The sequence below is a fragment of the Pseudophryne corroboree genome, chromosome 8 (genome assembly GCF_028390025.1).
Source record: "Pseudophryne corroboree isolate aPseCor3 chromosome 8, aPseCor3.hap2, whole genome shotgun sequence".
Classification (NCBI taxonomy): domain Eukaryota; kingdom Metazoa; phylum Chordata; class Amphibia; order Anura; family Myobatrachidae; genus Pseudophryne; species Pseudophryne corroboree.
The window spans coordinates 11,407,065-11,435,057 of NC_086451.1; the positions used below are offsets into that span (position 1 = coordinate 11,407,065).

A 27,993-nucleotide genomic window follows, 5' to 3' on the forward strand; every position below is an offset into this window, starting at 1 on the left:
CCTGTGTACCCAGTGCTCTCTGCTGTCACAAGGGTCTCTCCTGTGTACCCAGCGCTCTCTGCTGTCACAAGGGTCTCTCCTATGTACCCAGTGCTCTCTGCTGTCACAAGGGTCTCTCCTGTGTACCCAGCGCTCTCTGTCGTCACAAGGGTCTCTCCTGTGTACCCAGCGCTCTCTGCTGTCACAAGGGTCTCTCCTGTGTACCCAGCGCTCTCTGTCGTCACAAGGGTCTCTCCTGTGTACCCAGCGCTCTCTGCCGTCACAAGGGTCTCTCCTGTGTACCCAGCGCTCTCTGCCGTCACAAGGTAGTAGCTTGCAGGAACCTGAGTGGCTGGATGGCAGGTATGTTGAGCGCCAGGATCCCGACCGCCGGTATACCGACAACTATTCTCCCTCTTGGGGTGTCCACAACACCCCTGGAGAGAGAAGAAACAGCGAGGCACGCCACCGTGCCCGCAGCATGGCGAGCGCAGCGAGCCGGCAAGGGGCTCTTATGCGCTCACCCTGCTGCCGGCATTCCGGCTGTCGGGATCCCGGAGACGGTATGCTGGGCGCCGGGATCCTGACAGCCGGCAATTCGTGGTACACCCGAGTGGCTAGAATCATTTAGAACAATGATTACTAATATAAATTCCGAGTTAGCTGCTGTAAAGCGAGAAAGGCAGACGCTGAACCAGTCTGTAGATCAGGGGTGGCCAACCAGTCACAGACAAAGAGCCCAAAAATTCTAGTTAGGCACGTCACATAGCCGACATTGAACCGAAGGCGTGTTTGCAAAAATGGGGCGTGGCCTTGTGCCTGCTAGACCACACACCTCCGTGTGACTGTTGGCCCCAGCAGCAAGGCGACTTCCAGGTAGGTGCTCGCCTTCAACACTTCGCCCATATGTGGGCAAGGTCCTCCCGGGATCCTTAGGTCAGGGATCTCGTATCCCAAGGATACCGGCTGGAATTTCAGGAACTACTTCCTCTCAGATACTTCAAGTCAGGCTTACCAGCTTCACCTGTAGCAAGAGTTACCTTGCAAGAAGCCATTCAAAAACTGCTTTCAACAGGAGTTATTGTTCCAGTACCTCCTCCGCTACACACAAAGGGATTTTACTCAAGTCTCTTTGTAGTTCCGAAGCTGGATGGCTCGGTACGGCCGATATTGAACCTCAAATCCCTGAACCCATATCTTTGAGTGTTCAAATTAAAGATGGAATCCCTAAGGGCAGTGATCTCCGGTCTGGATGAGGGGGAGTTCCTGGTATCCCTGGATATCAAGGATGCATACCTACATATCCCTATATGGCCCCCTCATCTGGTGTACCTTCGGTTCGCTGTACTGGACCGTCACTTCCAATTTCAGGCCTTACCCTTTGGTCTCTCCACAGCTCTAAGGGTATTCACAAAAGTCATGACGGAGATGATGCTACAATTGCGCAGGATGGGAGTCAACATAGTCCCATACTTGGACGATCTTCCCTGTCCAGGGAACAGCTGCTACACAGCATCGACTTGACTATTCGCCTGCTTACGGACCATGGATGGATCCTAAATTTCCAGACGTCTCACCTGGAATTCTCTACCACCAACTACTCCGCCAAGGGGTCTCGGAAGCAATCTGTTCCTGGATTGTGGACTTTCTGACCGACAGAACACAGGTGGTCAAAGGGGGGGGGATTCCCCTCCCAAGCTCGGTCCATCAGTACTGTGGCACACCAGGGCTGTGTCCTCTCACCACTGCTCTTCTCCCTGTACACTAATGACTGTTCCTCCGAGTCCCGGTCAGTTAAAATCATCAAATTCGCCGACGACACCACCGTCATCGGCCTCATAAAAGAAAGGGACGAATCGGACTACAGACGGGAAGTGGATCGGTTGGCCCGGTGGTGCAGCTGTAACAACCTGGAGCTCAACCCATTTAAAACCGTTGAGATGGTAGTAGACTTTAGGAAGAAACCAGCTGAAACACCCCCACTAATCATAGCTGACAGTGCGGTGCCGCTAGTGGACTCCTTCAAGTTCCTGGGGACTACGATCTCTAGAGACCTCAAGTGTGGACCAAATGCAAATACCACCATTGGAAGGGCGCAGCAGAGGCTGTTCTTAAGGCAACTTAAGAAGTTTAACGTCCCACAGAATCTCCTTCTCCTCTTCTACTCCGAATCTGTCCTGTGCTCCACGATTATCGTCTGGTATAGCTCCGCCAGCGAGAGAGACAAACGCAGGCTCCAAAGAGTGGTAAGGTTCGCTGAGAAGATCATCGGAGTTGACCTCCCGCCTGTCCATGACCTGTACCGGTTCAGAGCCAAAAAACGGGCGACTAGGATAGCCAATGATCTGCCGCACCCAGGCTATGGCGAGCTCATCCTGCTGCCATCCAGGAAAAGATATAGGGTCATTCCCACCAGAACCAATAAAAGCTTCAAAAGCTTCTTTCCACAAGCAGTCCACCTGCTGAACTCCTGACAAATCGCTGGGCGGACTGACTGTCCAGTCACTCTACTCGGATCTGATTGGAACGAACACCGTGTACTTTTGCTTAATCTGTATACTGCATTTATTCCCCCCTCTTGTCTATGTGTTCCCCCTGGCTGCTGCACTGTAAACCGAAAACAAATTCCTCGTATACGCAAGTGTACCTGGCCAATAAAGCTGATTCTGATTCTGATTCTTAGAGAATTCAATTCCTGGGAATGATCCTGGATACTGTGTCTCAGAAAGTATTCCTTCCAGTGGACAAGGCCTTGACTATCCAGGTTATGGTCCACTCGGTGCTCAGACCCCGCAAGATCTCAGTTCATCTTTGCATCGGCTTGCTGGGCAAGATGGTAGCCTCCTACAAGGCAATACAATACGGCAGATTTCATGCGCGCCTGTTCCAGCTGGACAAGTGGTCAGGATCTCACCTGCACATGCACCTGTTATGGTGGCTACAAGTCTCTCACCTTGTGGAGAGTCGGAGTTTCAGTACCCAGTCTTGGACTCTACTGACAACGGATGCCAGCCTCTGGGGTTGGGGTGCTGTGACCCAGGGGGCACAGTTCCAGGGGAAGTGGTCAAGTCAGGAATCTGCACTTCCAATAAATGTCCTGGAACTCGGGGCAATTTACAGTGCTCTTTTGCAAGCCTCCTATCTCCTTCGGAATCAGGCCATCCAGGTGCAGTCGGACGCCACGGCGGTGGCGTACATCAACTGACAGGGAGGAACAAGAAGCAGGGCCGCAATGCGAGAGGTGTCAAGGATACTCCTCTGGGCGGAAGCCAACGCAAGCGCCATCTCAGCCATATTCATTCCAGGAGTAGACCACTGGGAGGCAGACTTCCTCAGCAGGCACAACCTCCATCCGGGGGAATGGGGCCTTCACCCTCAGGTGTTTCAACAACTGGTTCACCGGTGGGGCTGTCCACAAATAGACCTGATGGCTTCTCGTCTCAACAAGAAGCTTCGTCGTTACTGTTCTAGAACAAGGGACCTGCAGGCGACCGCTGTGGATGCTCTGTAGGCACAGTGGACTTACCAGTTCGTGTACCTGTTTCCTCCAATCCCTCTCATTCCAAGAGTTCTAAAAAGACTCAAAAGGGAAAGAGTTCAGGCAATTCTAATTGCCCCAGATTTGCCTCGACTGGCCTGGTATGCGGACCTCCTGACCATGTTTCAGGAGGAACCCTGGCCTCTGCCACTACTCAAGGACCTTCTTCAACAAGGACCATTTGTCTATCAGACGGCTTGGAAGTTGAGAGGGAGATTTTAACTAAGAAAGGTCTCCCATCCATGGTTATTTCCACTATGGTCCAGGCCCGTACGGTGGTCACATCCAAACATTACCACCGTATCTGGAAGAAATATGTCTCGTGGTGCGAGGGTAGAAAATATCCTCCTGCGGAGTTTCGACTTGGCCGTTTTCTGCTTTTCCTACAAGCAGGAGTAGATAAGGGCCTACGGTTATGCTCCATCAAAGTCCAGATTTCGTCTCTCTCTGACTTCTTTCAGAAACAACTAGCGGTACTACCAAAAGTACAAACTTTCCTAAAGGGTGTTCTTCACATTCAGCCACCCTTTGTCCCTCCCACGGCTCCGTGGGATCTCAATGTGGTCTTGACCTTTCTCCAGTCGGACTGGTTTGAACCCTTGCAATTGTGTAGACGTGAAATATCTAACGTGGAAGACAGTCATGTTGCTGGCCTTAGCCTCTGCAAGACGTGTATCAGAATTGGGGCCCTTATCCTGTAAGAACCCGTACTTAATATTTCACGAGGATACGGCGGAGCTCAGGACTCGCCCTCAGTTTTTGCTAAAAGTGGTGTCGGCTTTTCACGTAAATCAACCAATTGTGGCTCCAGTGCTGTCTAACGCATCAGTTGCTCCAAAGTCCCTGGACGTGGTGAGGGCTTTGAAAATGTACGTCAAGAGGACTGCTCGTCATAGAAAATCTGACTCACTTTTTGTCCTTTATGACGCTACCAAAATTGGTCGTCCTGCTTCTAAGCAGTCCATTGTCCTTGGCTCAGATTGACCATTCAACAAGCCTATTCTTCGGCAGCATTACCATTGCCAAGTTCTAATCAGGCCGACTCCACAAGGTCGGTGGGTTCTTCCTGGGCAGCTGCCCGGGGCGTCTCGGCCTTACAGTTGTGCCGTTCGTAAAGTTCTACAGGTTCAACACCTTGGCCAGAGATGACCTTCAGTTTGGTCAGGTGGTTTTGCAGGGGTCTTGGCACTCTTCCACCCGTTCTGGGAGCTTTGGGACTTCCCCATGGTACTAATGTCACCCCAGTATCCACTAGCACATTACAGAAAATAGGAATTTAATACCTACCGGTAATTCCTTTTCTCGTAGTCCGTAGTGGATACTGGGCACCCGCCTCAGTGCTTCATATTCCTACTTACAGGGTAGTACGTATTCTTGGTTGGGTCTGCTGTTGCTGTCCCTATTCCAGGTTTGGTTAGCGTTGCTATTCTTCATTATAGTTAGCGTTGCTTTTCTCTGTTCTGGTTAGCTCTGCTATCGTGTTATTGTTGTGTGTTGGTTCGTTACCTCACCACTTTTTGTGTATATATCCTTCTCTCAAAGTATGTCCATCTCCTCGGTCACAGTTTTCCTAGACTGAGTCTGGTAGGAGGGGCATAGAGGGGAGGAGCCGGCACACACTATTAATTTCTTAAAGTGCCAGGCTCAAATGGACCCGATCTATACCCCATGGTACTAATGTCACCCCAGTATCCACCACGGACTACGAGAAAAGGAATTACCGGTAGGTATTCAATTCCTATTTTCCCAACCTCATTCCTCAGGGCACACTACGGGGTATATTAACTAAAATGAGGTTGCCCAAAGCAACCAATCACATTCTAGCTATGATCTTCTAGAAGGTGCTACATAAATAAGTAGAATCTGATTGGTTGCTATGGGAAACTTCTCCACTTCTAAAAACCCGCACAGCCCATGTTTTACAGATATCCATACTTCAGCACAGATTGCTAAATCAAAATAAGTGAGGTACTAATTAAGTCACCTGTGCACCTCTGCAGCCATTTGTTCGGTATGATTGCAGTGCGCACTTCTGACGCTCTCCAGAGTACTGTGGTGATTTGCACACCGACCACTCTACAAGTTTGACGCATCCCCCCCTCTTTAATCACTATTAAACAGCCAAGAAATCCATGCTTCCTCCGCATCTGGGAGCCGCCCCCGTAGCGTGTAATGGCGCAGTGCACGCCATCGGTTTACGAAGCAGAGAAAAGTTCCGCTTTTCGGTGTTTCTGTTACCTCATTCTGGGATACTGTTGGGCTCACCTGCAGGGTGTACTGTGCATGGGCGCTTCTTGGCTTCAGGCATACGCTTTACAGGGAAAACTTCTCGCAGCGCACAGTTGGCCGTACCGGCTTGCACATGAGCAGAGCTTTTTGTGCGTGTTCTGAAGACTGCTTAGCATGCACGCATGGCCTTTACGGGATTGCACATGTGTGATTGCTTTGTTATCCCCTGCCCGTTCATGTGTTTCGCTTTTAGCTGTACAGTCTATTGTGACATCCTGCTCCATCAGCAAAACAGTTACTGGTGATTTTTGTTGGACCTGCGCGATCTCTACTCAAAGCAGAGTGACAGTTGGCAGTGGATGACAGTATATGTTGGTTACATTCTCCCTGACTGCCTCCACCCCTCTCCCTTGTACTGTTCCGTAAACCACCAAATTTCTATACGTGGCTGACACAATCATTTTCCATGAAAGTTCCACGTTTTCTACCAAGCACACCCAGACATGGGAGTACCACCGTCTTAAGCCGATTAGTTGCCCGATAACTCTGTTGCCATGAGGTGTGATGGCCCTTTAATTCATCCCCTTCCCCAATCCACATAAAATAATAAAGCGTAGCAGCCAGGGAGGGAGCGGAGGAGGATGGAACGCAGACGAGAAGGCAATGAACGTGTTAACATCGCACCTTTGCCTTCCAGCCTGACAATCCCGGATGCGAGCCATCACACGGCATAAACCTCATCCAGCCTGTAAATGCCAAATTTTGCTTCACAACTGAATAGCGCGCACAGCCTCCCAGCCCTCTGTCACTTCATCTCTCTTGTATCGCTGCCCAAAAATCTATGTGTGTGCCGTCACACAGCGGGGGCTTGTGGAGCTAATGCGGCCCACCTGAAGCTTCAGATCCGCTGCATGATGGGAGACGTGACTGCGATGATGATGGGATTTCAGGAGCTGCAGATAAAATAACAGTGGTAATGATGTCCTAGGGGACCTCCTGGTCACGTTGTGTACCCTGGCACGCAGGAGCTGGGGCACGGTGTCAGGGAGAGGGTTCCGGAGAAGGGCCGCAGGGGTTGAGCGCACAGCTGTAGGACCACAGGAGAGCAATGTAAACCCGCCCTCCCTCCTGTCAGCTGCGAGGCAATGAGGCCGCCCTGACTGAAGAGGAAACCGCAGGTCGCAGCTATTTCACCTTGTTTTGCAGAATGGAAAAATTTGTTAGGAGTCGATGGAATCAGCTGCGTCACGTTGTGGGGAAAGATGCAGCATCCTCTTAGCAGTACTCATCTTTCGCCATAGCCACCCTCAGACGGCACTCGCGTGGGGCTTATTGATGTATTCAGCTGTTGCTTCAGCTTTCAAACTTTGGGGTCTTTTTACTAAGCCTTGGATAGAGATAAAGCAGAGAGAGAGATAAAGTACCAGACAATCAGTTTCTAACTGCCATGTCACAGGCTGTGTTTGAAAAATGACAGTTAGGAGCTGATTGGCTGGTACTTTATCTTCATCCAAGGCTTAGTAAATAGACCACTATGGCCCAAATGTATTAAGCCTTAACAAGAGATAAAGTGAAGATGGCTAAAGAGAGATAAAGTACCAGCCAATCAGCTCCTAACTGTCATTTTTCAAACACAGCCTGTAACATGGCAGTTAGGAGCTGATTGGCTGCTACTTTATCTCCCTGTATCCGTCTCCACTTTATCTCTTGTTAAGGCTTAATAGATTTGGTACTTGGTCTCATTTGCTCCACTATTAAGCATTCTCGTTATCACTGGGTATTATTATTATTATCCTTTATATGGCGACACAAGGGTTCCGCAGCGCCCAATCACAGAGTACATAAACAAATAATCAAAACAGGAAAACAGCAACTTACAGTTGAGGACAATATAGGACAAGTACAGGGTGCGCACTATGATGGTAAATCATCCGATGGAGTAAGAATTGGCGCAGTCTGTTATGTGCGCAGGAAATACTGATTGCAGCACAGAGCTGAATAGACTGGGAGCACGTGTGCTATGGTAACATTATACAGTGGAGATATGTAATGTGTGGCACATGTACATCACACATACATGAGCCTAACACGCCACCACATAGCCAACATACCTCCATGTAGGCTGCCCATCCTCATATAGCCTGCGTACAGCTCCGCACAGCATAACCAGCATCTTGTACATACCCCACCTGTCTCTATTGGGGGGGAGGGGGGTCTCCTGTTTGGAAGGACGGTGAGCGGGCTGTTGGGGGGGGGGGGGGGGGGGGGCTCCTGTTTGGAGGGATGGAGAGCAGGCTGTTGGGTGGGGCCTCCTGTTTGGAGGGACGGAGATCAGGCTGTTGGGTGGGGGCTCCTGTTTGGAGGGACGGAGAGCAGGCTGTTGGGTGGGGGCTCCTGTTTGGAGGGACGGAGATCAGGCTGTTGGGTGGGGGCTCCTGTTTGGAGGGACGGAGATCAGGCTGTTGGGTGGGGGCTCCTGTTTGGAGGGACGGAGAGCAGGCTGTTGGGTGGGGGCTCCTGTTTGGAGGGACGGAGATCAGGCTGTTGGGTGGGGGCTCCTGTTTGGAGGGACGGAGATCAGGCTGTTGGGTGGGGGCTCCTGTTTGGAGGGACGGAGAGCAGGCTGTTGGCTTGGTGGGTGGGGTGCCTGTTTGTAGTTTTGGGGGGATGGAGAGCAGACTGTAAGGGGGAGAGCCTGTTTGTGGTTTGGGGGACAGGGAACAGGCTGTAAGGGGGAAGAGCCTGTTTGTGGTTTGGGGGGACAGAGCACGCTGTTGGGGGAGGGCTCATGTTTGGGGTGATGGGGAGCAGGCTGTTGGGGAGGAGGCTCCTGTTTGTGGGTTGGGGGATTGAGTGCAGACTGTTGGAGCGGGGTGTGTGTGTGGGTTGGGGAGGGGGCAGACTGGTGGTGATCCGGGGTATATAATGAATTACTTTGGTGCAGTGTATGAGCATTACTATAGCATGTCGGCTCTGCCCCGGAGTAGGCCCTGCCACTGACCATTGCCACTTGACACAGTTATCGGTGACTCAGGAGAACGGGAACACCATCATTTTTCATTTTGGAGGGCGACTCCATGCGGTGTGCACGGGGAATGGTATAGACGCTTCTGTCTCGGGGTCAGTAATGACGGTTATGTTGGCTGGATGGAGGCGGTTTGTCACTTTCTCTTCTGCCACGAGAGTCACAGCGGGAGCACCTTCTCTGGGCTCATAGGGGTTTATTTACTAAGGTGTGAGGTGTTTTTTTTAGAACTGGTGATGTTGCCCATAACAACCAATCATATTCTAGCTATTATCTTCTAGAAGCAGCTAGATGAATGTTTAGTGGACTCTGGTTGCTATGGGCAACATAAATGCAGCACCCAATGGCCAAACCGGTCTGTGGCTTCTCTGCAGTGCTTGCAGGAACCAATGTGTTAGACGCAGGGTTAATGATAGTGGCTCCCGCTTCATTCTCCATTCCAGCCAGCGCAGGACGAGGTAACCCGACGTCTCATGTCGCCACTCTTTGTATCCGGGAATACGCTGAGAACAGTCTGGCGGATGTGCAGCTATTACATGGTTAAACCATGTAATGGAACAAGAGAATGGAGAGACCTATCTGCCTATAATTATCAGTACATTTAAAAGCCATTAATTTGCAGAATGTGTGTGTTATGCATAGAAGCACGGCATACGCTATATCCCTCCACCGCCCCTCAAGAATGAATCAGAGCTTAGTAATTACATTGTCCTGTATTTATCTTTACAAATGAATGTGCGGAGGATGATGAATATGAGGAGAATTTGACTAATGGTTGATGGTATAAATATATAGTCGCAGGAAAAAGTCTGTGATCGCATAAATATGTACAATGTCACAGCCATCCGTGCCTTATCCTCCGATACCTGGAGGCTTGTGAATGCAGCCTATCCAGCCACCCAAAGCCAGTGACATCACTGAGAGTGCAGCCTATCCAGTCACTAGGAGCCAGTGACATCACTGAGTGCAGCTTATCCAGCCACTAGGAGCCAGTGACATCACTGAGAGTGCAGCCTATCCAGTCACTAGGAGCCAGTGACATCACTGAGAGTGCAGCCTACCCAGTCACTAGGAACCAGTAACATCACTGAGAGTGCATCCTATCCATTCATTAGCAACCAGTCACTAGGAGCCAGTGACATCATTGAGAGTGCAGCCTATCCAGCCGCTATGAGCCAGTGACATCACTGAGAGTGCAGCCTATCCAGCCGCTAGGAGCCAGTGACTTCACTGAGAGTGCAGCCTATCCAGCAGCTAGGAGCCAGTGACATACTGAGAGTGCAGCCTATCCAGTCACTAGGAGCCAGTGACATCACTGAGAGTGCAGCCTATCCAGTCACTAGGAGCCAGTGACATCACTGAGAGTGCAGCCTATCCAGTCACTAGGAACCAGTGACATCACTGAGAGTGCAGCCTATCCAGTCACTAGGAGCCAGTGACATCACTGAGAGTGCAGCCTATCCAGTCACTAGGAGCCAGTGACATCACTGAGAGTGCAGCCTATCCAGTCACTAGGAGCCAGTGACATCACTGAGAGTGCAGCCTATCCAGTCACTAGGGGCCAGTGACATCATTGAGAGTGCAGCCTATCCAGCCGCTATGAGCCAGTGACGTCGCTGAGAGTGCAGCCTATCCAGCCGCTATGAGCCAGTGACATCACTGTGAGTGCAGCCTATCCAGCCGCTAGGAGCCAGTGACTTCACTGAGAGTGCAGCCTATCCAGCAGCTAGGAGCCAGTGACATACTGAGAGTGCATCCTATCCAGTCACTAGGAGCCAGTGACATCACTGAGAGTGCAGCCTATCCAGCCGCTAGGAGCCAGTGATGTCACTGAGAGTGCAGCTTATCCGGTCACTTGGAGCTAATACAACTAAATACAGCGTGGTTAAAGTATCAGCTCAGTGTCTCTAGTATATAGTCAGACATATTCAATTGGCCACGGCTTGACCGAATCAATTAGCGGGAATTACTCCACACATGAATCCCCGATGGTGGACTGAATCTCGCAGCTTCATGAGCTGCAAGGAAAAGTCGGTGAGAAAACGGCACAATTGGGGGTTCACATGTGGGTAATACCCGCGTGAATCAGTGGGTTTCCGCGGGGATTTTAATTTGCAATTAGCCTAATTGAATATGCCGGAGTGAATAATATATCTTTCTAGTGTGTACCCAGCCTAAGATATCAAATGTAAAGAAAAAGACGGTACTCTACACCGCTTGTCGCTGTTCATTCGTGCTGGGCGTCTCTCGCTATATGACATGTGAGGACGCATCTGTATATCAAATGCTCCTTTCCCATCACACTCCTTTTAAAGGTGCATAACGCGGCTTGTAGCGATTGATGGTCCACAGAGACCGTATCACTTGTATCCTGTGTGTGGAAACACCTTCAGATGCTGCGCCGTATGTCTGAAAAACAGTATTTACATTTTATACTGCGCCGACAAACCTGGAACAGAAACTTGTATTTGATGTTTTTGTTTCAAAGTGAATGGCTGATTTGTTTTCCTGTGAGAGAGGTACGAGGCTGCGCCCGCTCTGCGGGTTACGTCTCACCGATGAATATGTCAGTCATTTAGCCTCCTCTGTTCCTGTTAAATATTAATAACAGAACCATGGCTTCTGGAGGGTGGCACGTCACAGGCCGCCCAGCGCCCTCACTTGCGATCTCGTGGTCGGCGATGTCATTCTGCTAAATTTTATTAAACGCACATTAGTGCCCGTTGCAGCCATTATTAAGTGGTGGCAATCAGTTCGGAATTACTTGTTTCTTTTGTTTATGAAAACATGATAATCTAATTATCGGATAAATTACCTTCATTATAGCCTAACGGGGAAGTGAGAAAAGTGACTTCCAGGATAAAATAGGTTCCAGCAGCCAAAGTGAGAATTCGGCCGCCGCAGTAAAGTCGGAAATAGGGGTGAGCGGGACCTGGGCCCAATTTGCGTATTAAAATAATTGAGTCGCAATCCTAAAACCGTGATATTACCAACTATATGTTACAAAGTCACACTCCTCCTAGAGCTGTATATAATGCTGTGACAGCTGTATTCATTGTGGGATTAAGAATTCTGGGGGCCCCAAGGTGACTAGTTTATGGGGGCCCCTGTTATTATGCTGGCGATGTTTCTAAAAAGTGTAATGTGTTACACACTCTGTAGTGTCCCCAGGTCACATTATGCCACATCGTTCTCACGCTGGTGATGTAGCTGTTTGGGGGGCCCCCATTTTGTGGTAGCCCCACGGCAACTGCCCCTGCTGCCCTATTTGATAATCCTGATCTGGCTGTATTGTAGCACAGAGCAATGAAGATAAACAGCTCTATTGTGAGTGCATGGAAGCAAAATACTAGGACGCGTTTACTCGTAATTGCCGATCAGTGCCAAATTGGCACCAAACTAGACCAACCAATCAGACTGCTGCTTAAATAGTCTCATTTGCACCAGACAGATTGAAGCTAATCTCTAATTGGTTTCTGCGGTTCAGGACACTTTTTTGGACCTAAACGCAGTGTTTGCTAATTTATTATTTATTATCAGTTATTTATATAGCGTACACATTTTCCGCAGCGCTTTACAGATAATGGGGGTCATTCCGAGTTGATCGCTCGCTAGCTAGTTTTAGCAGCCGTGCAAACGCTATGCCGCCGCCCACCGAGGAGTGTATTTTAGCTTAGCAGAAGTGCGAACGCCTGTGCAGCCGAGCTCTGCAAAAACAGTTTGTGCAGTTTCAGAGTAGCTCTGAACCTACTCAGCGCTTGCGATCACTTCAGCCTATTACTGTCCGGATTTGACAACATACACCCGCCCAGCCACGCCTGCGTTTTTTCAGACATGCCTGCGTTTTTGCAAACACTCCCTGAAAACGGTCAGTTGATACCCAGAAACACCCCCTTCCTGTCAATCTTCTTGCGGCCGTCAGTGCGACTGAAAACTTCGCTACAACCTGTGCACAACCACAACGGGCTTTGTACCCGTACGACGCGCGTGCGCATTGCGGTGCATACGCATGCGCAGAAATGCCGATTTCTAGCCTGATCGCTGCGCTGCGAACAACTGCAGCTAGCGATCAACTCGGAATGACCCCCGATATTTGGCCGTTCACATCTGCTAATGTGTCCGTAAAAGTTGCAGGAGGGTGTTAACAAGTTAAGGTGGAAAGAAACCCTCTTTAAATAAACTATGGATCCAGTGTAAGATACCTCGCTCCCTACTTCCACTGCACAGCGTGTGCTGGACCCACCTAAAATACCCGTCACCCGGCCATATAGATAAGTGCATACATTTCCATAGTGACATCTCTATAATTAACTCTTTGATTCCAGCGCTTCGTCGGTGATATTGAAATGAGACACCTGTAATCCCAGGCCTGCGTACCCGCTCTGATCTTTTCCTTTATTTGTCTTTTCCAGCGTTAATTTTGCATCCGTTAATCTCTAGTGCCTGCAGTTACCATGGAAACCGCATAGGCTACCCCGGGCGCTGCGATAAATATACATTTTAACCTCCCGTCTCTTAATATTTCAACTGCTTATAATGCCTCTCGGGTCCGGCGTTAGACAGAATCCAGCGGCGGCCGTGGGATGAGAGATGTGTGGTGTAAACACCGAACCGTAACCCAGGATTACACTCAAGCTATAGATTTAGAAGTACGCTGTATGTCAGCATGCAATGGGTTTCCTGATCAGGCGGCGGTCTGTAAGACAGCGATTTATCGTCCTTCAATATCACAGGGCGCGATTTACTAAGGTGCTGCAAAAGTGTGCTGACTCCTATATCTGCGTAAGAGACCTTTGCTGTCACTAGTGACTGTGGGTTCGCGCCATGATGTTCCCAAAGGGTAGCCACTGAGTAACGCGGTATGACGCAGCCACCCATGCGCTCCCAATTGCTGTGTTCGCCGTCAGTGGGGCTTATATAGCGCTGACGGTAAAATACTTAAAAGAAAACGTCACCACGTAAGAGACACCCAAGATGCATGCGCCTGTGCAGGGGCGGTATACATGCTCTTGCACCAGGTGTAAAAGAATTGCGTCCTACCAGGCGCATTGGCAAATATTTGCAGGTTTGCATGGCCGCATTTGCTTTGAATGCGCAGAGTTTTGCTTATGGACCTGATTCAGAGCTTTACGCAAACCCAGTGGTTTCATAGTTTAGCGATTATCGTCCGACTGCGCACTCGCCTAAATCGCGCTTTACATTGTGGTGGTCTTGCAACTGCTGTTTCAGGGAGGATTTATTGGCAAAGTGATTGACAGACACCGTTGGGGGGTGGTTACGGGGAGTGGTGGCAAAAACACAAGCACGTCACAACAAATTTCAGGGCGCGCCTGAACCTCAGACTGCGAGCTCGTACGCAGTAACAGCGGCTCCTGAAATCTGATAATCGAGTGATCTGCGAATGACGCTGCTCCTTTGTACGCAGGCGCTGGGATTCGCAATGCTGCTGGTTTGCGCTGCAACACAATTCCGGGCGACTGCGGCAGTTGCATATTCCCGCGTAGTGTGTGTGTTTGAACTGTGCATCCTCAATGTGAAAGACTTAATCGTGCTGCGCCAGCGCCAATGGACTGGATGGTTGTGAGGTATTGAGAAAGCCGGTAGCCGCATATGGGCCCTAGGGCCACCTGTCGCCCATCACAGACCAATATGGATAAGCGACTCCATAAACTATGGGAATTGTGTCTTTTGGCTCCCGGGGTTTGCATGAAGCTTAGAGGAGTGTGAAGGATTTCTGCTTAAGAAGCGGATTATTGGAGCTGCGCAGATCTGTTATTGGGGTGGGGGGCTAAATGCCGTATTGCCCATTATATCTGTGCCCAGACTCTGGCTGCAGGACAATTTTGTGTAATGTTATTTTCTCTGCCCAGCGTCTGTTTTCCGATGGCTGTGATAATAAAGCGCTCTATCGGGTTATGTATGGGCCTCTAGCAGGAACGGATGCCTTATGGACTCCGGACACTATACTGCTGCCTGTAGCAGGCTGCCCTACATCACTTAGTGGGGAGAGGCGCATTACACCGAATTTATCAGGATAAGTGATAGCTAATGCATCAGATTGCTGGGCGTCCAGATGGCGCACTCCTGGCCTGCAAAGAACGTTTCCAGCGCCCGCAGCCAAAACTCCTGCTGTAACACGGGAAGCAAACAAGATTTGTCTCTATCAGGCTCCGCATTACACCTGTTACAGACCCCCCGGGGGCAATGCGATTCTTTACCAACAACCCACTTTATTAGCTTCCAGTGATACAATTTAACTCCTTAAATCGCTGTTCCTTGCAATGGTGGATAAATAGCTCGTCTTGGCGTTAATTCGTTTATTTATCATGTACAATTTTCTGAAAGGACCTGGTGGGCCTGTTTATGGTAAGGGGCCTGGCGCTGGCCTTTTGTATTTTATCCTATTATCTGCTTTGCTATATGACTCTCTGTTCCTCCTGATTTGTTATCTGTTCTCTCCCCCTAGTCCCTGCCACACCCCTGTGCCCCCTCCTGCCCTCCGCCTCTGCCCCCTCATACTTCAGAAGATAGGCCCTTCATCTAGTAATGTCTGGGAAGGTTGTTACATTTGTGACTGCGTAGTTGTTACATTTGAACAATCCGTGTAACGGAAACCACAATCCGCAGTTGTGTCGCTGGGTAATACACACCGACTGTATCACTGGCATCCCCTCATTAGGAACAGAGAGCGGAAATCTTGTTTTTCCCAAGTGTGTGGCCAGGAGGCCCCTTCCCCCTGGGGAATTGGTATCTCTATACAAGGTTAGCCGGTTGCAGCCTTGACAGATGGGTATTGTGTGGCCAAGTCCCTCTGCTCGTATAAGCTTTCCTTGTGGGGTTTTCTTGTTAACAAGGAGACATCTGTGCCCGACGCAGAGACTGGTAAAATCTGGGAGGGGGGGGGGGGGGAATAGTGGGGCTGGTGTCAGCCCCGTTTCATACCTGGGAGCTTATAGGAACATGAAGCCATTTGTCACCGGTGACCTTCAGACTTTGTGAGCAAGAGTGGCGTGCTATCGGCTGCACAGCGCTGACCCTCCCACCTTGGCACGGCAGCCCCCGGTGCCCCTGCCGTCTTCTGTACAGGTCTCCTGATGAAAAAAAAGTCTTACAGTTATTATTACATTGTTGTCGTCGTCTTCTCTATGATATCTGTTGCCGGGCGATGTGTCCTAATCTTGCTTTCTGTCCTCTCTCTCTAGAGTCGCCTCCCTGGTATCAAGGTGAAGTACCTCTTCTTGGCATGGTTGGGCATCTTCGTGGGCAGCTGGGTGGTGTACATGCACTATTCCTCCTACTCGGAGCTCTGCAGGGGGCACGTTTGCCGCATGATCATAGTAAGTACCGGTCTATCCTCCTCTTTCTCATCTGCTGTCTGGATGCAAGAATGCCGCTTCAGAAGGGGATGTGCACCTTCAGACGACTTTATTCACATTGCGCCTCTGGCAGTAGGCAATAGCTCTTCTTCTGTGCCTCACAGCCATGTCTTTGTAATGGTAGATCGTGTTGCTTGTGTTCGGTGCTCCCTGTGTTCAGCTGTTGCTGAAATCCCAGAGCAAGACAAAGAAGCAAAGCTCTATGATTATATAGAGACGAGGCTGAAGAGCACAGAAGGAAGCTAGCCAGATGATACACTGCATGGGGTAGAAAGTCGCAGGAGGGCACATGGAAGCCAATAAAGGAAATCATCTGAGAGTGAGAACACCTCCAAAAGTGCTCTTTGATTACCACCCCCCTTGTTTGTACCCCCCTCTAATGTTACTATACTGCCTCCATACTTATTTTAAGAAGACGCAGAGGGTGCAAGAGGAGGGGACGTGAGCAAGACAGGGGTGGGAGCGGAGGAGACTATGCACTACAATGGCGGGACAGGTTAGTGGGCAGTGGACAGTTGCCTGAGGACCAAATACTAAACTGTACCCATTGGCACTGGGCATTGCAGCATAAGGTTTTATTGTGCCCGTGTTGCTCTAACCAAACGAACCACATTCTGGTTTTGCACCTGTTGTGCCGCCATAACATGGACAGCGCAGTTCAGCGTTCTCTCCACCCTGGGGGGTCGTCTTGGCAAACTACTGGTGCACCTTTCTAAAATCCCCACTGCTGAAGGAACACCCCACAATCCACCCCCCATGGTGCATTTGCACACATATACAGCCATAGCGTCACACACCGGCGTTTATAGGGTGCTCTTATGCCGTTTCATAATTGTCTCGTAGGTGTCTACATATTTGCATTGAAAAATACAATATTAAGACACTTCTCACATTGCAATATTGCGAACGCTTTCTCCAGTGCAAGGTGCCTTCTAAGTGTTTTACTCCTGGTCCTTGAGCGCTGGATCTGAGATGCAATTATGTGCCTGACTTACACCACCAAGCAATCTGCAACATCCTTGGCCTCCGCAAGAGGTTTTGGGTGCTACTAAATTAAACTGGATTTCATCAGCAGATTGCAGAAAGAAGCATTTGTACAAGTCCTTGGGATGGCTAAAAAAAGAAAACTAATCTTTTGGCTAAAAGTGCATTTTCCGCATCATCCGGGGTCATAGGGATTAAGGGACATATAAGTAGAGAAAATCTGGGAATTTTAAAAGGCAGAAAATCTCGACAATTCTTAATCTACAGACCTCAGACCTCGGCCGTGTATTTCACAGATAAAGACGGAGAATACAGGGGAGCACGGCGCAGAATAACCTTATGCATTATCTTCAGATTAGATAGCTCTGCCAGTGCTAATACGCTTCTCTTGTTCTATAAACCGTACCGCAGTGCTAGAAGCTTTCCATTACATCGCTGGTACAAAGTCATGTATCATGGAGTACGTTCTACACCTCCCACGTGATATAATCAGTGATGATCTGCTGCCGAGTTGGGTCAAAAAGCTAAACAGAAAAGCAGAGCAACCTCAGTTGCTTCGTAAATCTAATTTTTAATTTTCCTTTAATGTAGCACATTTTGCATTACCTTTCATCTGGATTCTGGCACCGAAACAAAAAAATGTATCACACTTGGTCAGGATAATTATGTCTGGCTAATCCAGTTACCTCCAGTGCGCCGTTGCCTGGGGAATACTGGATCCCCCCTCTGTGCCTCCAAACACTGCTAGGAATTTTGCACCAGGAATTTGTATCCGGGGTTCTAGGTCGCCCCCCCTCCCCCCCAGATACTGCAATCCTAGGTAAGGTTTTATATAAACTTTAGTCATTTTTCTGCATTTCATTCTATTTTCTTATTTTTTATTTAAATCCCCTTCCGTGTCTCGTGTTCCGTACATGGGGGGGTCATTCCGAGTTGTTCGCTCGTTGCCGATTTTCGCAACGGAGCGATTAAGGCAAAAATGCGCATGGTTCGCAGTGCGCATGCGGTTAGTATTTTAACACAAAACTTAGTAGATTTACTCACGGCCGAACGAAGCTTTTTCCTCGTTGAAGTGATCGTAGTGTAATTGACAGGAAGTGGGTGTTTCTGGGCGGAAACTGGACGTTTTCTGGGAGTGTGCGGAAAAACGCAGGCGTGCCAGGGAAAAACGCGGGAGTGTCTGGAGAAACGGGGGAGTGGCTGGCCGGACGCTGGGCGTGTGTGTGACGTCAAACCAGGAACGAAACTGACTGAACTGATCGCTATTTGTGAGTAAGTCTCGAGCTACTCAGAAACTGCTAAGAAATTTATTTTCGCTATTCTGCAAATCTTTCGTTCGCAATTCTGCTAAGCTAAGATACACTCCCAGAGGGCGGCGGCTTAGCGTGTGCAATGCTAAAAGCAGCTAGCGAGCGAACAACTCGGAAACACCCCATTTGTCTGTTGCTGCAACGGATCCTTTGCCCTTTCTGCCGTCTGCCGAACATTTATTTTTTTTCCTCTCCTTCTCCAGTGAAGCCAGACAAATGTCATAACCCATTCATTACTCCTGCACATCAATAAAACATGGACACGCTGTCCTGGTTTACATTATATAATGCAGGCTGTCTCTCTGATGTTCTCCAGAGCACTGAGAGATTGGTCACTGGCAAAGCTGGTGATTTACGTAAAAATGAATCTATATATTTCTAAATTCAATTAAGCTACAGTCTCCCGTCTGCAAAAGCAGGTGACTAATGTGTTCAATTTACCTGGAGACAAATGCTTCAAAAACTACCTGGACGTTGTGGCTTTATTCATGGGGTTATTACTGGCCCGGTGATGACGTTAGAAAGAAAATGATTGAACAGCAAATTTTGCAGAAGAGCCGTCTGGTGCCTCATGTTTAGAGGACAGAGGAGACCCGGGAGGAATACACAAACTGCGGCTTCTGTTTCCGTGCGCGGTTCAGAACTTTCACGATTATGGAAGATTTCTGTGACACTTTCTGGACCCCAGTGGTAAGTCAGAAGTACTGGGCACAAGCAATCAGTACAGGTTCAGTAATGAGCAGACCTCGGCAACATAAGCTGTCAGCAGTTAACCGTAGCAAGCCTGGAACATGATTATCAGCATAAGCCCAGTAACAGAGCAGCCCCCGTAGGTCCAGTAACAGAGCAGCCCCCGTAGGTCCAGTAACAGAGCAGCCCCCGTAGGTCCAGTAACAGAGCAGCCCCCGTAGGTCCAGTAACAGAGCAGCCCCCGTAGGCCCAGTAACAGAGCAGCCCCCGTAGGTCCAGTAACAGAGCAGCCCCCGTAGGTCCAGTAACGGAGCAGCCCCCGTAGGTCCAGTAACGGAGCAGCCCCCGTAGGTCCAGTAACGGAGCAGCCCCCGTAGGTCCAGTAACGGAGCAGCCCCCGTAGGTCCAGTAACGGAGCAGCCCCCGTAGGTCCAGTAACAGAGCAGCCCCCGTAGGTCCAGTAACAGAGCAGCCCCCGTAGGTCCAGTGACAGAGCAGCCCCCGTAGGTCCAGTAACAGAGCAGCCCCCGTAGGTCCAGTAACAGAGCAGCCCCCGTAGGTCCAGTAACAGAGCAGCCCCCGTAGGCCCAGTAACGGAGCAGCCCCCGTAGGTCCAGTAACGGAGCAGCCCCCGTAGGTCCAGTAACGGAGCAGCCCCCGTAGGTCCAGTAACGGAGCAGCCCCCGTAGGTCCAGTAACGGAGCAGCCCCCGTAGGTCCAGTAACGGAGCAGCCCCCGTAGGTCCAGTAACGGAGCAGCCCCCGTAGGTCCAGTAACAGAGCAGCCCCCGTAGGCCCAGTGACAGAGCAGCCCCCGTAGGTCCAGTGACAGAGCAGCCCCCGTAGGTCCAGTGACAGAGCAGCCCCCGTAGGTCCAGTGACAGAGCAGCCCCCGTAGGTCCAGTAACAGAGCAGCCCCTCGTAGGTCCAGTAACAGAGCAGCCCCCGTAGGTCCATTAACAGAGCAGCCCCCGTAGGTCCAGTAACAGAGCAGTCCCCGTAGGTCCAGTTACAGAGCAGTCCCCGTAGGTCCAGTAACAGAGCAGTCCCCGTAGGTCCAGTAACAGAGCAGTCCCCGTAGGTCCAGTAACAGAGCAGCACCCGTAGGTCCAGTGACAGAGCAGTCCCCGTAGGTCCAGTAACAGAGCAGTCCCTGTAGGTCCAATAACAGAGCAGCCCCCCTAGGTCCAGTAACAGAGCAGTCCCCGTAGGTCCAATAACAGAGCAGCCCCCCTAGGTCCAGTAACAGAGCAGTCCCCGTAGGTCCAGTAACAGAGCAGCCCCCGTAGGTCCAGTTACAGAGCAGTCCCCGTAGGCCCAGTAACAGAGCAGCCCCCGTAGGTCCAGTAATGGAGCAGCCCCCGTAGGTCCAGTAACAGAGCAGTCCCCGTAGGTCCAGTAACAGAGCAGTCCCCGTAGGTCCAGTAACAGAGCAGCCCCCGTAGGTCCAGTAACGGAGCAGCCTCCGTAGGTCCAGTAACAGAGCAGCCCCCGTAGGTCCAGTAATGGAGCAGCCTCCGTAGGTCCAGTAACAGAGCAGCCCCCGTAGGTCCAGTAACAGAGCAGCTCCCGTAGGTCCAGTAACAGAGCAGTCCCCGTAGGTCCAGTAACAGAGCAGCCCCCGTAGGTCCAGTAACAGAGCAGCCCCCGTAGGTCCAGTAACAGAGCAGCCCCCGTAAGTCCAGTGACAGAGCAGCTCCCCTAGGTCCAGTAACGGAGCAGTCCCCCTAGGTCCAGTAACGGAGCAGCCCCCCTAGGTCCAGTAACGGAGCAGCCCCCGTAAGTCCAGTGACAGAGCAGCCCCCGTAAGTCCAGTAACAGAGCAGCCCCCGTAGGTCCAGTAACAGAGCAGCCCCCGTAAGTCCAGTGACAGAGCAGCTCCCCTAGGTCCAGTAACGGAGCAGCCCCCCTAGGTCCAGTAACGGAGCAGCCACCGTAGGTCCAGTAACGGAGCAGCCCCCGTAGGTCCAGTAACGGAGCAGCCCCCGTAAGTCCAGTGACAGAGCAGCTCCCCTAGGTCCAGTAACAGAGCAGCCCCCGTAGGTCCAGTGACAGACACCAACAATCACTACATGGTCAGTCACTTAGGTCACATTAATTTCCAATTCTTATGCTTGGTCTAAACAACAGCTGAACCTCTTGACCATATTTGCATGCTTTTATATAGAGGGTTTCTGCAACATAACTGGCTGGTTAGTATTACTGTGCACATTTACAATCCGCAGGATGCAGCCGCATTTGGACTTCTCTGATGGTAGTGTTTGGGGGTGAGAAATGGGCAGCGGTCTGGCTCGTTGCCCAGGAATTGAGAGGTGAGAGAGAGACACCTCTTATTCCTGCTTGTAAAACATGCCCAGCATGCTTTGCGGTCATGTATTTACGGTTAAGTCATTACACAGACGTGAGTGCATTAAACATGTCAGCTGGTGCATGCATTGCAGTTCCATGCGGGATTGTTGTGCTACAGTGTCTGGTCATGTGCCTTCTACCGTCACGTGGGGGTGAGAGGGGCCCTGACCAGGGATGGGAGCAGGAGACCTTGACCAGGGATGGGGGCAGGAGACCCTGACCAGGGATGGGGGCAGGAGACCCTGACCAGGGATGGGGGCAGGAGACCCTGACCAGGGATGGGGGCAGGAGACCCTGAGCAGGGATGGGGGCAGGAGACCCTGAGCAGGGATGGGGGCAGGGGACCCTGAGCAGGGATGGGGGCAGGGGACCCTGAGCAGGGATGGAGGCAGGGGGGCCTGAACAGGGATGGGGGCAGGAGACCCTGAGCAGGGATGGGGGCAGGGGACCCTGACCAGGGATGGGGGCAGGAGACCCTGACCAGGGATGGGGGCAGGAGACCCTGACCAGGGATGGGGGCAGGAGACCCTGACCAGAGATGGGAGCAGCAGACCCTGACCAGGGATGGGAGCAGCAGACCCTGACCAGGGATGGGGGCAGGAGACCCTGACCAGGGATGGGAGCAGGAGACCCTGACCAGGGATGGGGGCAGGGGGCCCTGACCAGGGATGGGGGCAGGGGGCCCTGACCAGGGATGGGAGCAGGAGACCTTGACCAGGGATGGGGGCAGGAGACCCTGACCAGGGATGGGGGGGCAGGAGACCCTGACCAGGGATGGGGGCAGGAGACCCTGACCAGGGATGGGGGCAGGAAACCCTGACCAGGGATGGGGGCAGGGGACCCTGAGCAGGGATGGGGGCAGGGGACCCTGAGCAGGGATGGGGGCAGGGGACCCTGAGCAGGGATGGGGGCAGGGGACCCTGAGCAGGGATGGAGGCAGGGGGGCCTGAACAGGGATGGGGGCAGGAGACCCTGAGCAGGGGTGGGGGCAGGAGACCCTGAGCAGGGATGGGGGCAGGGGACCCTGACCAGGGATGGGGGCAGGAGACCCTGACCAGGGATGGGGGCAGGAGACCCTGACCAGGGATGGGGGCAGGAGACCCTGACCAGAGATGGGAGCAGCAGACCCTGACCAGGGATGGGAGCAGCAGACCCTGACCAGGGATGGGGGCAGGAGACCCTGACCAGGGATGGGGGCAGGAGACCTTGAGCAGGGATGGGGGCAGGAGACCCTGAGCAGGGATGGGGGCAGGAGACCCTGAGCAGGGATGGGGGCAGGAGACCCTGAGCAGGGATGGGGGCAGGAGACCCTGAGCAGGGATGGGGGCAGGAGACCCTGAGCAGGGATGGGGGCGGATGGGGGCAGGAGACCCTGAGCAGGGGTGGGGGCAGGGGACCCTGAGCAGGGGTGGGGGCAGGAGACCCTGACCATGGGTGGGGGCAGGAGACCCTGAGCAGGGGTGGGGGCAGGAGACCCTGGCCAGGGATGGGGGCAGGAGGCCCTGACCAGGGATGGGGGCAGGAGGCCCTGACCAGGGATGGGGGCAGGAGGCCCTGACCAGGGATGGGGGCAGGAGGCCCTGACCAGGGATGGGAGCAGGAGGCCCTGACCAGGGGTGGGAGCAGGAGACCCTGACCATGGGTGGGAGCAGGAGACCCTGACCAGGGATGTATGTAGTCCTGGAGATCTCCAAACAATCTCTGTCCTGTCAGTGACATTGCACATGCTCTGTGTCTGCAGTAAAGGTCTCCGCTGCTCCCCAGTCCCCATTCTGCAGAGGTCAAAGGTCGGACAGACTGTGTGTCATTGCTGTCAGGCCACTGCAGAATTGTGCAGATGAGAGGCCTTCGTCCTGTGCATTTCCCCCCAACCTTTGGTACCTAAACACGCAGCCCAATCTCCCAGCGACCTGCGCTGCAGGAACTATCCACCTGTACTGTCAGCGGCTTAGAACAGTAATGGCAGCTACATCTTTCTTTGGAAAAAAAAAGATCACATCTTTCCAAAGAACCCTGAGGACAAAAAAAATAAATGTCCAGGTCCCTTAGTCATATGTGACTGCGTGTGCTCCTGGCAAATCGGATCAGTCAGAACACATCATAGCATATGGTAGGAGGCGCGGTGGACAGACCGGCGCAGGGACACATTTGATGCTAACACAAAGTGCTCGATGCAGACACAAAACAACGGAAAGCCATTGTGATCTGCCAGCAGAGTAATTGCCTGTTGTGTGCAGCTGGGACACACAGTGCGTCTGGCTGTGAGTCACTGCACGGGAGAGAACAGCGCTGTCGTCAGACGTGTTCTCTGTATGCAGCGCTACAGTGTGCGTGTTACAGACATGTACGGTAACGAGCAGGCGTGTACTGTATGTGGGAGTACACGTTATTCTCTGCTAGTTACCAGCCCGGCAAAATGATGGAACAACATAACAGTAATGGCAGCGGCTGTGCGCGCACGAACGGAGCAACACTTGAATTGCTCAGTCTGGCGCCATCTAGTGGCCGCCAGCGCGCAAAAGGCTTGAATTCCCCCCATAGATGTGAGGAGCAGCCTTTTATTATATAGGATATAGACATTTAAATACCCTCTGTTATAACTATTATTCTATGATAGTGCTGGATTTCTGCAAGAGCCTCTCTTTTGCCCCCACCCTCCTGTTAGCTACCGGAGCACCGGCAGTTCACCTACTTGTCTTTATTTACTAAGCGGTAACATACTATGACGTGCTGTCTCCCGCGGTGGAATTAAGGAAACCTTTTACCATAAAGGAGCATTTCTCCAAACAGGACAGGTTTTTCTCGGCCAGTCCTGCTTGTAGCCTGTCGGAGGCGGTAATGGTTGTGACCGGGCGGTGGGGCCCAGCCAGTCACACCGGGAGGCCTCAGAGTTGCCGCTTGTCAAGCAGAGGGGCCAGCGGCCCCGATGGATTCGGGTTAACCTCTGTGTGAAGCTAGAGCCACGGCAGACAATAAAGATGGCAGCTCTCACTGTGACTTTGGGATTAATGAAAGTATATTTCTGCCTAGCCCCGTCATCTGATTGGACTACGTCACCGAATGCTTGGGACCCCCATGGTTTGGGGAGATAGGGCCCCTTTCGGCACTGTATGGTCATTTCTCTGAGGAGAGTGGCACTCTGTGTCTGTGTGACCCGGCCCTGGGAGGCCCAGTGTTACACGCACTATTGTTGTAAATTAGGCATTAACCACATGTAATGGTGACTGAGAAGAAGGCATTCAGCAGCTGCAGGATTCCGGACGCTAGCGTGATACGCAGGCTGTTTCCCAGTGTGGGCCAATGGGGATAAATATAAGATCGCATATGTGGGTGGTCATGTGAAATGGACTCTCCTGCAGCTTAACGAGCCTTGTAGGTAGAAGGATTACCCTCCGGATAGTGACACGACAGACCGTAGATTGTCTCATCTGGTGACAGAACCAAGGTCTCTCTCGCTCCATCTCCAGTCAGCAGTCTAAGATATTCTTACAGGTTCCCAGTAACCATAAGATGCACCTGTCATTAGAAGGGGCCTCATTACCACGGCGCACTCAGTGGGTAAAGCAGAACCGCCGGTTCTTTCTACCGGTGCGCATAGAAGTCTGCTCAGCAAGGTCCACGCCTATTCTCGGCCCACAGGAGATGCTTCTACAAACTAGTAGTGTGTCTACGGTTACGAGAGGTGGAAAACAGCGCTGCTTTGTTTTCTTTTATCACACACGTCACATTTGTGTGTGGGAAGCTTTGTGTGTAACAATCCCCTAACACGTCACCGTGTCATCTTGTTCCCGCAATCTGTCTCTGTATGATAAAATTTGTGACCCTGCGCTGCTTCTGTACTTAAGGAGCACCCTCACTCTCGGGGGCCGCCATCTTGTTCCGAACAGTTGTGGTGCAAATTTCAGGAAAGATTTTTTTTCTTTTTTTTCTCTCTCTCGCTGTTAAAGCCGGTGATTTCTCTCCGCCTGTCAGATGAGGTGATTTCTCTCCGCCTGTCAGATGAGGTGGTTTCACTTAAGGCTCCCGTTATGCATTTTGATGCCCTTGTTTCCATGGAGACCATAACATAATGTATGCGAGTCCTACGCTATCGGTGCCAGGAGAGGAGGTGACCCTGTCTCATTAAGGCCCGCACAAGGTCACGCCAGCATTGGGTCAGGTCTCATTTGCTCTCAACCCTCTGCTAAACAAGTCTTCCCTCCCTGACGTCCTCTCATCATTCTCAGGCGCCTCATCTTTTACACAACGCTGGAGCCGGTGCAGAACCCCTGGCGTTCCATTAGCTCCGGCAGTCTGTACAAATAGTGGCCGAGAGGGGGGGGGGGGGGTGCAGCGGTCTCGGGGCCTGTTCTGCAAAACGGCCCATTTGTGGAGGCCTCTTTGGGACCCCAGGAGTGTGGAGAAAAATTCAAGGAAGGGCTTTGAGGATTGATATTTACAAACACTATTTTAAAAGTGTTCCGTGAACCTTTAAGCCCATGGTGGCCATGCTGGATTTCCGATAAGCCGCCTCTGCAGTTTCCTGATTGACCATCTTTAACCCCCGGCTCCGTTCTGCTCTCTGGGTACAACGTTCTGGCTGTGATTACAGTTGTAACTGTTTGGCTGATATAATTCTTTATTTCCACTCTTGTGCTGTGTTTTGTGTGTCCGCACGTATGCGGCAGTTATACCGCGTTATCCAGTCTCCAGAGAGTGCGGACGCAGCGTCTGATGCAGATTACGGCTGCTGTTATAGGCGGAATACAGTACCGCTTCCCCAAACTCTTAGCGCATAACTCTTCTATGCGTCTGAAGCTTGAGTAATAATTCCTTATAAGGTAAATCTGTATTTCCTCTGCTCCTAATAGAGGGGTCTTTAATAGGGAACAAAAAATAATAATGAAAAAGAAAAAAACAAACATTGGAGTTATTATTATATAACCTCTAGCGATATAGGCCGTTCCTGGTGTACAGTTAAATCTATGGTCTAATCATTATATATGGATCTATAACCTGATGGGAAAACCCATAAGGGTGAATGTTGCCCATATAAGGGCCTAACCTGCTGCTCCATTGCTAAAGGGTCTATGGGGGTCATTCCGAGTTGATCGCTAGATGAAAATGGTCGCTGCACTGCGATTAAGTAAAAAAACGGCACTTCTGCGCATTCGTATGCAGCGCAGTGCGCACGCGCGACGTACTTTCACAACGGCCGATGTAATTTCACACAAGGTCTAGCGAAGCTTTCCAGTCGCAATGGCCACCGCAGAGTGAGTGACATGAAGTGGGCGTTTCTGGGTGTCAACTGACCGTTTTCAGGGAGTGTTCGAAAAAATGCAGGCGTGCCAGGAAAAACGCAGGCGTGGCTGGGCGAACGCAGGGCGTGTTTGTGACGTCAAATCCGGAACGCAATGCTCTGAAGTGATCGCAAGCGCTGAGTAGGACTGAAGCTACTCAGAAACTGCACAATATTTTTTTGTAGCCGTTCAGCGATGCAAACGTTCGCACTTCTGCTAAACTAAGATACACTCCCAGAGGGCGGCAGCTTAGCGTTTGCATGGCTGCTAAAAACTGCTAGCGAGCGAACAACTCGGAATGACCCCCTATGTACTAAGCCTTGGAGAGAGATAAAGTACCAGCCAATCAGCTCCTAACTGCCTTGTCACAGGCTGTTTAAAAATGACAGGTAGGAGCTGATTGGCTGGTACTTTCTCTCTCCAAGGCTTAGTACATAGATCCCTAAATGTACCAGCCAGAGAGGACTTTGTGACGTTACAGTGACCAATAGGGTGGCTCGGCTACCGTTACCACCAAAGTGACAAGAACATTATTAATATACAATAGTCATACTTCCCACAGAATGCTGCATGCCCCCTCCTTTACATATGGTGGGGGCAGAGAGATTGGCATGCTGCCCCATAGTGCTGGGGTCATGGGTTGTACTCCGAGCAGCGCATCAGTCTGTTCAGGGTTTGTATGTTCTCCCCACGCTTGCACGGGTTTCCTTTCGCACTCCACAAATACTAGTAGGTCAGTGTTAGTGTGGTAGAGAATGTAGACTGTAAGCTCCGTCGGGACAGGGAATAATGTGAATATTTTGACACTCTGTAAAGCTTTGTATAATATGCTGGCACTATACAAATGCAGGATAATTCATAATTCTAATTATCACATTATGTAGCGACAAATGTATGTATCTCTTTATCCCTTACCTAATGCCATACCTTACCTTACCTCCACCTTCTCTCCTTACCTAATGCCTTACCTTATCTCCACCTTCTCTCCTTACCTAATGCCTTACCTTACCTCCACCTTCTCTCCTTACCTAATGCCATACCTTACCCCCACCTTCTCTCCTTACCTAATGCCTTACCTTACCTCCACCTTCTCTCCTTACCTAATGCCATACCTTACCTTACCTCCACCTTCTCTCCTTACCTAATGCCTTACCTTATCTCCACCTTCTCTCCTTACCTAATACCTTACCTTATCTCCACCTTCTCTCCTTACCTAATGCCTTACCTTACCTTAC

General features: G+C 51.2%; 1 protein-coding gene across 2 annotated transcripts in view; it reads left to right on the top strand.

Moving 5' to 3' along the window:
• The window catches only part of DIPK1B (divergent protein kinase domain 1B), a 124,962-nt gene that overhangs the window by 39,246 nt on the left and 57,723 nt on the right, over positions 1 to 27,993 (top strand). For both annotated transcript variants that reach the window (XM_063935894.1, XM_063935895.1), the window contains exon 3: positions 15,974 to 16,108. In XM_063935894.1, the coding sequence (XP_063791964.1) occupies positions 15,974 to 16,108 (135 nt within the window). The remainder of the gene's footprint in view (positions 1 to 15,973; positions 16,109 to 27,993) is intronic.